This window comes from Barbus barbus (genome assembly GCF_936440315.1).
Source record: "Barbus barbus genome assembly, chromosome: 25".
Lineage (NCBI taxonomy): Eukaryota > Metazoa > Chordata > Actinopteri > Cypriniformes > Cyprinidae > Barbus > Barbus barbus.
Genome location: NC_136753.1, coordinates 24,388,326 through 24,401,180, shown reverse-complemented (window position 1 = coordinate 24,401,180; position 12,855 = coordinate 24,388,326). Strand labels below are relative to the sequence as shown.

General features: G+C 34.2%; 1 protein-coding gene across 1 annotated transcript in view; it reads left to right on the top strand.

The window, feature by feature from the left end:
* The window catches only part of LOC306844404 (receptor-type tyrosine-protein phosphatase gamma-like), a 76,710-nt gene extending 64,534 nt beyond the window's left edge, over positions 1 to 12,176 (top strand). Inside the window, exons 14-29 of the mRNA XM_079376502.1 lie at positions 602 to 693; positions 2,616 to 2,707; positions 4,244 to 4,340; positions 4,556 to 4,638; positions 4,712 to 4,846; positions 5,826 to 5,960; positions 6,050 to 6,210; positions 6,405 to 6,540; positions 7,606 to 7,752; positions 7,868 to 7,961; positions 9,289 to 9,365; positions 9,534 to 9,662; positions 9,967 to 10,113; positions 10,873 to 11,015; positions 11,089 to 11,224; positions 11,389 to 12,176. Of these exons, the coding sequence (XP_079232628.1) occupies positions 602 to 693; positions 2,616 to 2,707; positions 4,244 to 4,340; positions 4,556 to 4,638; positions 4,712 to 4,846; positions 5,826 to 5,960; positions 6,050 to 6,210; positions 6,405 to 6,540; positions 7,606 to 7,752; positions 7,868 to 7,961; positions 9,289 to 9,365; positions 9,534 to 9,662; positions 9,967 to 10,113; positions 10,873 to 11,015; positions 11,089 to 11,224; positions 11,389 to 11,535 (1,951 nt within the window). The 3' untranslated portion in view covers positions 11,536 to 12,176. The remainder of the gene's footprint in view (positions 1 to 601; positions 694 to 2,615; positions 2,708 to 4,243; positions 4,341 to 4,555; positions 4,639 to 4,711; positions 4,847 to 5,825; positions 5,961 to 6,049; positions 6,211 to 6,404; positions 6,541 to 7,605; positions 7,753 to 7,867; positions 7,962 to 9,288; positions 9,366 to 9,533; positions 9,663 to 9,966; positions 10,114 to 10,872; positions 11,016 to 11,088; positions 11,225 to 11,388) is intronic.
* The last annotated feature ends 679 nt before the right edge of the window (positions 12,177 to 12,855 follow it).

The following is a 12,855-nucleotide window of genomic DNA, read 5'->3' as shown; positions in this document are numbered from 1 at the left end:
TTCATCCGATTTTTAGCCTCAGCCGATACCATACATAATTGTACAATTTGTACAACAGAATTTAAGTTAATGTTATATTGTGAAAATAAATACTTAAATAATAAGTTACATGGAATAATTATGAGAAAAATAGATAAACACATAAATAAATGAATACATTTTCTGTAAAAAACATATTTTATTTATTTTATATTTTATTTTATTTATATTTTGTTTTTTATTATTGCTATTTTGTTGCTATAAATGCCTAAATGATAATGATAATACTACTAATAATAGTAATAATAACAAGTACATTTTGTGTACAAATCCTGTGATTTATTTGTATTATGTCATACATATGTACAGTATATTTAGGAAATATGTTTGGTTTACTCATTCTTTTGTAGTAATGGACTGGTATTAGAGTTGAGACTATAATTGCAGGTTATTGAACTGAAACACGGGTCAAAACAGCACAAACAAGAATGTACAGTTTGACATCTAAAGTGGTTTGTAAATTAGACTCTGACGTTAAGTGATCACCTAACAACAATTCTCAGGCTTCCTTCGAATTAAGGAGCTGTCTAAAATCACTAACTGAGACCGTTTCTGTTCATAGGAGATTCTTCCAGACTGCACATTTGTATATTGAAGACAGGCACTCTCCCAGAGTGATCCGCAATGACAGTTTCCCCATCCTTTCTACAGCGGGTGAGTTGCTAAACAAACAATTGAAAATACATTGTGCTGCAATAGCTTTTATTTTACGTCATTTCATAGGAGTTCTTTAGTTTTGATTTCATCACATGTGCCCAAAGGTGATCCTAAAATGGGAGGCAGCTGTCTATTTAGGGAGCAAAGCAGCTCAATAGGTTTTGATCTGAAATGGATCAATAAGATATAAGAAAGTATAGTGAAATGATAGTTTATAAATGTACCTGACCTGCTGACAAGTAGTTATTACAGAATATTGTTTATTCACTAAATAGTAAAATAATTGATGAAATTATACTAAAACCCACACTCTTACTACCATTCAGCCATTCAAAAATTTGGGGTTTGTATAATAATATTCATTTTATTTTTGAAAGAAGTTCATTTTATTCAGCAAGGACATGTTCAGTTGATCAAAAGTGACAGTTAAGAATTTATATTACAAAAGATTTCTTTTGTATTTTGAATTTCATACAAATGTAGTATTTTTCTAGTTTCTATACATCAAGGAATCCTTAAAAAAAAAAAGTGTCATGCTTTTTCCACAAAATATGAAGCCGCACAACTGTTGTTTTTAACACTGATAATACTAATAGTTATGACTTACTTAAGCAGCAGATCAGCATATTGTAATTATTTCTGAAGGATCGTGTGCCACTAATGATGCTGAAAATTCAGCTTTACCATCAAAGGAGTAAAGTATATTCAAAAAGAAAACATCCATTTTTGTAAGAACATTTGACAATATTTCTCTTAGTAGAGTAGAGACTTTTGATATAACTTTGGTGAGCATAAGAGACTTCTTTCAAACATATTAAAAAATCTTACAAAGCCCGAGCTTTTGAACAGTGTACTTTTATTCCATAGAGTACAAAAAAAGTAGGTGCTTTGCTGAATGTTCACAATGCTTTTGTGGATCAGGACTTTCAAGCTCTGATGATAGCTTTGAGTGAGAAGAATATCTCTTTTGTGTTCCCTTGCAAAGTTAAAGTCCTATTGATTTCACACTACGTGAGGATGTGAAAATAACGACAGAATTATCATTTTGGCTAGACTGTTTCTTTTAATGATCAGCATTCCTATCTTGCGGTTTTCTGGGTTGTTGAGTGGATGCATCATTTATGTTCCGTGTGTGTCTGTTTGTCAGTGGGCGAATGGAAAGTCTGATTGCTCACATTGGGTAGTGCATGGTTTTCTAAAATTGCATGAACTGCTTTCAGTATTAGCACTCTTTTCTCTCTTGCTTTCTCTTGGTTTCTTGCCTCTCCTTCTCTCTCATGTGATGCAGTCCAGTTCTTGACTGACAGGTCTATATAACTGTAAGCCAAAAGAAGTAAAACTAGCCATTAATGTTTATGAGAACTCCGTTTGAGGTGATAGTTTAAAGTCTCTGCTGTAATGGAGAAGTCATCAACAAGCCCTGTAAATTGAAGAAGTTGTCTGTGTGTGTGCATGTCTCAATGATTTAATAAGACAGAACGTTTTCTGTTAATTGCATAGACACTGGATACAGAGTGGGGGTTGAATTGATGTGTGTTTGATCATCCTTCACAATGCCGAAACAGCAAATGCTCCAGGGGATTCTGGTCTTTTTTAAATATGGTCCCAGCTGTGTGCTTCCCTAGGCAGTAATCAACCATACCTTTATATGGCCATTCTACGTGACAATAGACCATCGGTCCTGTCCCTTTCTTTGATAGATAACTGATGAGCTTTATATGACACAGATGTGACCAAATATCATCACTCAGGAAGTCAGGCCACAAAATGTGTATATATACCCTTATTCCTCATACTTAGGAATAAGAGTTTATAAAACAAAAAAAAAATTTTACATTTACATTTATCATCAATTTATATCAAAATGTTTGGCTTTGAATAGGCAGATGTAGTATGATGTATGTATGTTTGTGTTTCAGATGACCTGGAGGCTGTGCCAGTCAGGCAGTTCATCAAACACATCATGGAGCTGTACTCCAACAACCAACATGGCTTTTCTCAGGAGTTTGATGTGAGTATGGTCTTTGTAGTTGGAGCGTGTGAAAATGTGTGTGTATGTGCTCTGTACATGTACCGGTGCTCCCAGTAGCACAGAGGCACAGATGGCTATGGGAAAAGGACTAATTAAAGAGGAGAGCCTCATTAAAATCACCCCTCTCGCTGGAGGAATCTATGCAGGAATACAGGGAAGCTTGAGTCTGGTTCATGCCCACAGCAAGCATCACAATCCAATATGGACACATCCAAAAGAAAGAACTGGATCTCCTGAAGAAGATTTACTTAAAACCTGTTAACCCGCACCAGGATGCCAGTGCTCTGAACCTGCTCTGTTTGCACGTGTCATTGTTTACGAATAGATTAAATAAAACGGGACAAAGTTAATCTTGACAAACTATATATCATTCTGAAAGTCTAAGCCTCAAGCATCGATGATAGATCGCTGTTTTTCAATGGAAAGCTTATAAGGAATGTATTTGCTAAATTTGTGTAAGTAGTAAACATCAAATCATGCATAATAAAAAAGCAGTACATTATCATTGTAATAACGAGTCACAAACGCATCCACTGCTGGAATCCCGGTTTAGTTAGAAAGGCAAGGGTCTCTCGTGACAACGCGTGACGCACGCTGTGACGCAACCTGTCATTATCAACTCTGGATGATGAATAATAAAGCCTATAGTGTCTTCTTTCTAAATATACCTAAATTGTGTGGCACATTATTGTCAGGAACTGTTACCATTTTAATTTAGGTAGGTCATTTTCAGCTGCGAGGCCCAAAATGGGGGGGTGCTGGCTAACAGGTTAAAAACTTTGATGCTTATCAGTATCGGCGGTGCAGCAGGTATCAGTTCGTTACAAAGGTGCTTTGTTTTACAGATATTGAAAGATGAAATCTGCACGGCAGATTAATGTCTGCTTCATTACGGCTCACTGGGGAGCTAATTATTATGCTGCTGTATAAAATTTATTTCAGATTGCATTGATGTGACAATAATTAAATGATTTGGACAAATGGGGCAATTTATGTAAATTCTAATCAAAGTGTGGTTAATTACTGGAATAATGAACTAATTATTTTGGAAATGAGTCTTAAATAATTTACCGATAATATGGTCAACAATTTCAACAAAGCAGTTCTAACAGGACAGCATTCAGGATTAAATAATCTAAGTACTGTTAAAAAAAGTTGCAACCTCACGGATAACCCATGAGAAATCCACTTATCATATTAGAGGTTTTTTTTTATTTTTATCCAGATTGGTGTATTGACAGTCGAATTAAACATTGAATCTTTTTTTTTTTTAATTGCTGATACGGTTTACAGTTTGTCACATGAGAAATAGATGGTGAATTGGTGTGTTGTTTACTGCACTTTACATCTATATAGTCCATGCGCACACTGAAATTATGCATTTTGTGCATTATATACATGCTTTGTACTGCAGAAATAAGAAGTGTAGCATAGTAGTATGCTATTTTCAACATAGTGTAGTCTGTGAATTACAATACCTGCAACTAATAATTTGAAATCATACTTTCCCTGCAGGAGGTTCAACACTGCACATCTGAAATGAAGATTACAGCAGAACATTCAAATTACCCAGACAACAAGCACAAAAACAGATACATCAACATTGTTGCCTGTGAGTTGATTATTATGTGGCAAGCATGAACATTTACCTTCTTAAACATACTGTGAATTCATTTGTGATGAAGTGCTAGCAGTGCATGCATGATGAAGATAAAAGATATTAATATCCATTTCTCACTCTTGCATGCACTGCTAGTATTTCTAAATAGCTTATGTATCAGTAGACTGATTCAAATGATACATAATTTATTGCTTTTTAATATCCAGATGATCACACCAGAGTGAAGTTGCAGCAACTGTCTGGGAAAGACTCCAAGCACAGTGATTACATCAATGCCAACTATGTAGACGTAGGTATTTTATTACTAAGTGCATGCTTGTTGCTTTAATGTTTCTTTTATAATTAAATATTCTCCCTCTTAGGGTTATAAAAGACCCAGGGCTTATATAGCCGCTCAGGGCCCTCTCAAGTCCACGTTTGAAGACTTTTGGAGAATGATTTGGGAGCAAAACACCACTGTGATTGTCATGATCACCAACTTGGTGGAGAAAGGCAGGGTGAGTGACTAATAACCACTTAATTTTTTAAAATAGACCTTGCATGAAAACCATTTGAGAGCTATGGTGGAGGGTAAGAATTTAAAGGAATAGTTCACCCAAAAATCTAAATTGCTGAAAATTTACTCGTCCTCAGGCCATCCAAGATGTAGATGAGTTTGTTCCTTCAGCAGGACTTTTAAGACATTTTTAGCATTATATCTCTTGCTCACCAATGGATCCTCTGCAGTGAATGGGTGCCGCCAGAATGGGAGTCCAAACAGCTGATAAAACCATCACAATGTCCACAAGTAATCAACAGGACTACAAGTCCATCTTGTGGAGTGAAAAGCTGTGTGTTTGTAATAATCCATCATTAAGATGTCTTTAACCTCAAACCATTACTTTCTGCAAAAATAAGAGTCCTCTATCCATAATATTTCTTTCGCCAGTGAAAAGGTCGTGTAAATCAGGAGAGAAATATGCACAGATTAAAATCTGTTTAAAAGTGAAAACAGTCCAAAACCGTTATAAACAAATATGTTGGTGGATTTTGATGTGAGAGCACAACAGGAGATCGACTTTTTCACTGGAGGAATTGTTTTTATGGATTATAGATTCAAATTTTGTCCAGAAGTGGCAGTTTAAAGTTAAAATGTCTTAATGTTGGATTTGTTTCTTGCAAACAAGCAGTTTTTCACTTCACATTGTGTTAAGTGATGGACTGGAGTCATTACTTGTGGATTATTGTGATGTTTTATCAGCTTTTTGGACTCTCATTCTGACGGCACCCATTCACTGCAGAGGATCCATTGGTGAGCAAGTTATGTAATGATAAATTTCTCCAAATTTGTTTCAATGCAGAAACAAATGCATCTACATCTTGGATGCCCTGAGGGTGAGTAAATCTTCATTTTTGGTTGAATGTTAATGTTAATCTGTTAATGTAGACGCTGATGTTTTAAAAAGCAAAACAGACGATGCTTTTGTTGTTTTACAGAGGAAATGTGATCAGTATTGGCCATCAGAGAACAGTGAGGTTTATGGGAACATAATGGTAATTCTGAAGAGCACTAAAGTTTACGCTTACTACACTCTCCGCCATTTCATCATACGCAACACCAAACTGAAAAAGGTGCGTTTGAGCATTTGTACGGTGTTTATAGAGCAATATTATTATAAATATTAGATGCTGCATTTTGACCTCTGGTTTGTCTTTCTCAGGGTCAGAAGGGAAGGCATAATGAACGGCTGGTTGTCCAGTACCATTACACGCAGTGGCCAGACATGGGCGTACCTGAGTATGCACTACCAGTCCTCAAATTCATCTCTCGATCTTCAGCAGCACGCATGCCGGGCACAGGCCCTGTTCTAGTTCACTGCAGGTACTGACTGTTATGGAAATATAAGCTCCATCCACTAGCGTGTGAAATGTCAGTTACAGTGTCGTACTTTCCAACTGTGCAAGCTTTGCCATCCCTACATAATATTGAATGGTTGAAAGTGTGAACCTCTTTGCTTTGTAGCAAAATGAGATGTCGTTTTTTTATCAAACCATCTCTTTCTCTGTGTCCTGCAGTGCTGGAGTGGGCAGAACAGGCACATACATAGTCATAGACAGCATGCTGCAGCAGATAAAGGACAAAGGCACTGTCAACGTCCTGGGATACCTCAAACACATCCGAGCTCAGCGTAACTACTTGGTCCAGACTGAGGTTTTTACCTGTTTGATTTAATACACGATATTTCCACATACTCAAAACGCACACTCAAATCACTGGCTGTTGCTGTTTCTTGAGGTAATATTAGTGTACTGCTTACTGCATACTGTGCTGTATATAGTATATACTCCAGATTCTTTGTTAAAATTGTACGTGGAACTGTGTAGCATGCAATTAAAAACAATTCCAAATGCAGCGCACTGCATTTTGTCACATGACCTTATTGTTTTTGCATGTTGCATATCAGGGTTACTTTTGTTAACTAGAAGTAAAGCTAAAACTATTACAAATAAATGTTTTTAATTTAAATTTAAAATTAAATGTAAATATTAGATGATAAACAAATTAAATGCAAATTAGAAATGCTGCCTTGTCTGATTAAAGTTCAAAACACAACAAAATGAATAAACATTAAATTAAAATTAAGATTAAAGATGAAAATATAAAAATAAGAGCTAATTTAAAATATAAAATCTATATACCAATCATGCTAAAAAGAACTCATGATACTAATCATTCAGGTTTTAATTCTAATTTATTAATTTGATTAATTTTACTAATAATACTAAAATAACACTTGCAAAAACTGAAAGTAGCTTCCAGTTAATGGTTATTTTGCATTTGCTAAATCCCATTTTGTGTAAGATTTATTTACATTTATGCATTTAGCAGACACTTTTATTCAAAGCGACTTACAGTGCATTCAGGATATATATATATTTTATCAGTATTTATTTTTGGCAGTCCAGTCAAATTGCTTTAATTTCATTATAGTGGAAATGTAAGGTCAATACAAGTGCATTGCATTGCAGTGCAGTGTTTTCTGATTGTATACTGCATATTTTGGCAAGTGTAGAAGGTCATTTGGGTATGACAAGCATATAGAACAATTACATACTATTCACACTCTGCATACTGAAAATATAGTATGAGTAGAATTGCAGTATGCCATTCTGAACATAACTGTATTTTGTTATTTATTTGCAAATATAATGTTGAGATGTCATATACATAATACAACATTGTTTGTTTTAATGACTGTGTATGTGTGACCTACAGGAGCAGTTTATCTTTATCCATGATGCAGTAATGGAAGCTGTGCTTAGCAAAGACACCGAGGTGCCTGCCTGGCAACTCCATAGTTATGTCAACAGCATTCTCACCCCGAGCCCCACGGGACAAACACGCATGGACAAACAGTTTAAGGTCTGGACTTGATGACTGTGTTGTGGCTCTATGCAATTGTATTGAGATGTTCTTTTTCTCAGTTAGACAACTAACCTGCTCCTCCTTGTGGACGCTCTTGTTATTGTTCCTCCAGTTGTTGACGCAATGCAATTCTCACCTCACTGAGTGTTTCAGTGCCCAGAAAGACTGCAACAAAGAGAAGAACCGCACCTCGTCGGTCTTGCCAAGTGAGTCGCTAAACCTTCCAAACCCATATATCAAAATCAACAATCCTGCTTTGTTGCCAATATGGATTTTGTTTTATTCTCAGTATATATTGTAGCACAGTGTGGTAGCACCATTTAAAAAAAAAAAAGATAGATAGATAGATATATAGATATACATGGATAGATATAGATATGGATATATAGATATGTATAAAAAGTCCTCAGTGATATTTTTGTATTATGTATGTACTATAATAGTATTTATTCATTCAAATTAGCCATTTTTTATATTTTCAGACATCATTTTAATTTTAGTTTAAATTGTAATGATTTTATGTTTCTGTAATTTTATATTCTATTTAGCTTAATTTATTTTATTTCAGTTATAGTTTATAACCGAAATGTTTTGACTCCCATTTTTTAGTTTGTTTTCAAATAATATTTTCTTTATTTAAATAGCCAAAAACTGTTTTATATATATATATATATATATATATATATATATATATATATATGTATATATATATATGTATATATATATATATATATATATATATATATATATATATATATATATATATATATATATATATATATATATATATATATATATATATATTATTTTTTTTAGCAATAACAACACTACAAATCCTGATAACTATTGTTACCAATTTATTTCCATGGAAACAAAAAAATCCCCAGTGATATTTTAGTATTATGGATGTACTATTATAGTACTTTATTAATATTTTGAATGATCCACATTTTCAGACTTCATTTTTATTTTAGTTTAAATTTTAATGGTTACATTGTCATTTTTATATTTCTATTTAAATGTCATGTATTTTATTTAAGCATTACTTGACTTATTTAATTCTTCATCTAATATTTATTTTTTTCTTGATTTTAAATTCATTTATTAATTTATTTTTACTTTTTTAACTTTGAATTTTGTTAGCAATAACAACTCTCCTGATAACCATTGTTACCCATTTCTTTTAACGGGAAAATGAAATATCCAGTATAAATATTCCATATGGTTGGCAATATTTTTTATTAAAAGAAAAGAAAAGACACACAGCTAGTAAAAGTTGATAAGAGGATGACCTGCATAATGTAGTATAAAATAGATATGCTTCTGATATGACTATAGTCTTCATATGACTGTATATTACTGTGCGTATTATTGACTTCTTCTGGAAGATTACCTTTAAAAAACATGAAGGTGACACAGAATGTCAAACAATAGTATTTTAAAACACAACGCCTCAATGAATGATAGAGCACAAGGTTTGGTTTGCTGTGACGGTTATAGTGAGTTGTTTGTCATTGATGTTTTGCCCCTCAGCGGAGCGGGCTCGGGTGGCACTAGCTCCCCTCCCAGGAGTAAAAGGAACAGACTACATCAATGCCTCCTACATTATGGTACAGCAACAAGACTTTACTGGAACATTATACATTATTTTTGATCATATTTAATAATGCATGGAACATGAATTATTTGTGCAACTTGCGTTCCTGCTCTTTATCTGCTCGTCTCAACATTAGCTGTGATTTTCTTGTAGAATGAAATCAGTGTTTGTCCACTCACAGGGCTATTACAGGAGCAACGAGTTCGTCATTACCCAGCATCCTCTGCCCCACACAACCACAGACTACTGGAGGATGATCTGGGATCATAATGCTCAAGTTATTGTGATGTTGCCAGACAACCTCAGCCTCGTGAGTACAGCGTTGAAGAGCTACTTATGAACATGGGTTATATAATGCAGTATGGATCCACTTAAAAACTCATGTTCTTTTTATAAATGTTCAGCGGCTTGTATTAATGCGTTCTCGATTGTTTCATACCAGCAGGTTATCATGGCACTTATACTTTTGAGTTATTACACTTATTTCACTTATACAATTGAATTATTACATTTATATAATACTGAGTAACTTAAAAATATATATCTAAAGAGCACCATTTATTAAAATGATATGATATGATATGATATGATCTGCCCCTCTCTTGTTTTTATAGACTGAGGATGAATTTGTGTACTGGCCCAGCAGAGAAGAGCCCATGAACTGCGTGGCCTTCACTGTCACCCTCATTAATACTGACAGACTCTGTTTGTCTAATGAGGAACAGCTCATCATCCACGACTTCATCCTGGAAGCCACACAGGTACCTCAGTCACCACATAAACATCACTCTTAAATTGAAAATTCACATGAAGTTAAAGTTTAATGTTGACTTTAACAATTGATGCACAAATGTAACATTCAAAGTGATTAAATCTTATAAATAAATAAATTCTTATATTTGTGTCCTTTTTTTTTTATTTACTTTTTTGTAGTTTTTCTTTTTGATTTTTGTTGATTTATTTCTTAATTTTCTTATTAATTCAATCATAGTATTAGTACGCAGGAAAGTAAATAACCTACAAAATATGTAAGTATATAATACATAGTTCAAGGATCCATTCAGTTTGTCAAAAGAGACCGAAAAGACATTTATAATGTTATGAAAGTTTTTTAAATGTTGAATGTTTTCAACATTAGTAATAAGAATTATTTCTTGCGCACCAATTCAGCATATTAGAATGATTTCTGAAGATCGTGTGACACTGAAGACTGGAGTAATGATGCTGAAAATTCAGCTTTGCCATCACAGGAATAAATTATATTTTAATATATTAAAATAGAAAACTGTTGAATTTCAAAATTTCACAGTATTACTATTTTTAACTGCATTTAGATTTAAATAAATGCAATCTTGGCGAGATTAAGAAACTTATTTCAAAAACAATAAAGGGATGGATGGATGGATGGATAGACAGATAGAAAGTTTCTGCTTTACCATTAAAATTGAAAGCAACCAACCCATTTTACTTCCCGTTTTAGCTGCACTTGTTGGTTGGATAACTTTATCTTTGCTGTGCAGGACGACTATGTTCTAGAAGTCCGACATTTCCAGTGTCCAAACTGGCCAGATCCTGATGCGTCCATCAGCAGCACATTTGAGCTTATCAACATCATCAAAGAAGAGGCCATGACAAGGGATGGTCCCACCATCGTGCATGATGAGTGAGTGCATGAACCATGAGTAGAAGTGCATGTAACCAGAGGGAGAGAGAGCCTCATGGATTGTGTGTTTCAGGTTTGGAGCCGTCTCAGCTGGGATGTTCTGTGCTTTGACCACACTTTCCCAACAACTGGAGAACGAGAGTGCTGTGGATGTCTATCAGGTCGCCAAAATGATTAACCTCATGAGGCCTGGCGTCTTCACTGAAATGGTAAGTTCCTCATAATACAAGTCTGCTTGACGATGAATTAAATTAAAAAGAGGTCATTGGGGTTTTGTGTAGAAGTTTGACGCGGTACAGTTGGGGTTCCAAAATGTTCTTTTCCTTCATTGTGTTTATTTCCTTTTTTCGCTATTTCTCTCTACCTCTTTTAGGAGCATTATCACTACCTTTACAAGGCTATGCTCAGCCTTGTCAGCAGTAAAGACTTCAGACTTGGCTTTAACTACATGGACAAAATTGCTGGGATAGTGGGAACAGATGAATCCAACCAGGCTGAGAGCATGGAGTCCTTGGTGTGAAGTTTCCGGAAAATGAGATGGAACAAAGTGGTTCCTTGAACTTTCCATGAGGCCTTTTTTCCCCAGACTCTTGGTGAAATGAAAAAAACAAAACAACAACAACAAAAAAGAGCTTTTATATACTGATAAAAATAAATTCTTTTGATATTTATTTTTGCTGCTTTTTGTTATCCTGCTGAGCGCCACAACCTGCTCTCCAAAACACACACACACACACACACACACACACACACACACACACAGTCTACTTTGCACTACACTGTCAGTGTTACTACTTGATGCCTAGCTGATTATTGATAATTGTGTTGAATACGCTTCTGAGTATCACTTTATTGTTGCCGATAAAGTCTGCAGACTTGTGAGGGTGATCAGCGACAGCACATTAACACACACACATCAGCCTCATACCCATGAAATCTGTACACAGAAAAATTCCAACTTAATGCTCATAATGATGCGACTTTTAACCGTCAAGCATTGTGACTTGTTAGATTGATGTTTTTTTTTTTATTTATTAAGATATGCCATTTTATGTCTAACTTATATACATTATTTCAGTGTGGTATCATAACAGCAACTGTGAACATATATTGTTATCAGTAGCATTTCTATTGTTTTGTAATATATAAAGATATTGATCAAAACATGTGTCTTGTTTCCTTTAATTTAGTAATGTTTTCAGTGATCACTTTGAGTGCTTTTTATAACATTAACTTGGAAAGTTGACTTTTTCTTGGAATGGTAACTAAGTTAAATCATCACCTAACATATTTGGACTTAAAACTGAGAATTCATATACTGAAGTAAAACTACTTAAACTACATGAAAAGGTTAAACAACCTCTTAAATCTAAAATTCTCACGTCTAGTCAATGAAAGGACTCTGATGAAGATGTTTACTGATACACAGATGGATATTAGCACTGAACAATCAGAAGATCAACATTTGGAAACTTTTTGTTTTTTTGGCTATGGACATTAACCAGTATCATTGAATGTATATTACAAATCTTTAATGTTTTGTATTTATATAAAAAAAGACACCTCACCAATAAATAAAATTAAAGGTATATCAGATTTTCCAACAATGCAATACATTTTAATGTCCCCATCGTATATATTGGACGTTTTGCAATGAAATTATTACATTATAATAAGTTTTATTTTCATGAGGGGAAAAAACAAGCTGTGATTGCTGCCTCAACATTTAGGAGGCGCTAATAAGAAAAGTTTTATTGTTAAAATGTAAAAGACACGTTTAAACAAATATTTGAGTATTTTTAACTTCTGTTTTCCCCTTCACTGGACATCTCGAGTAAAT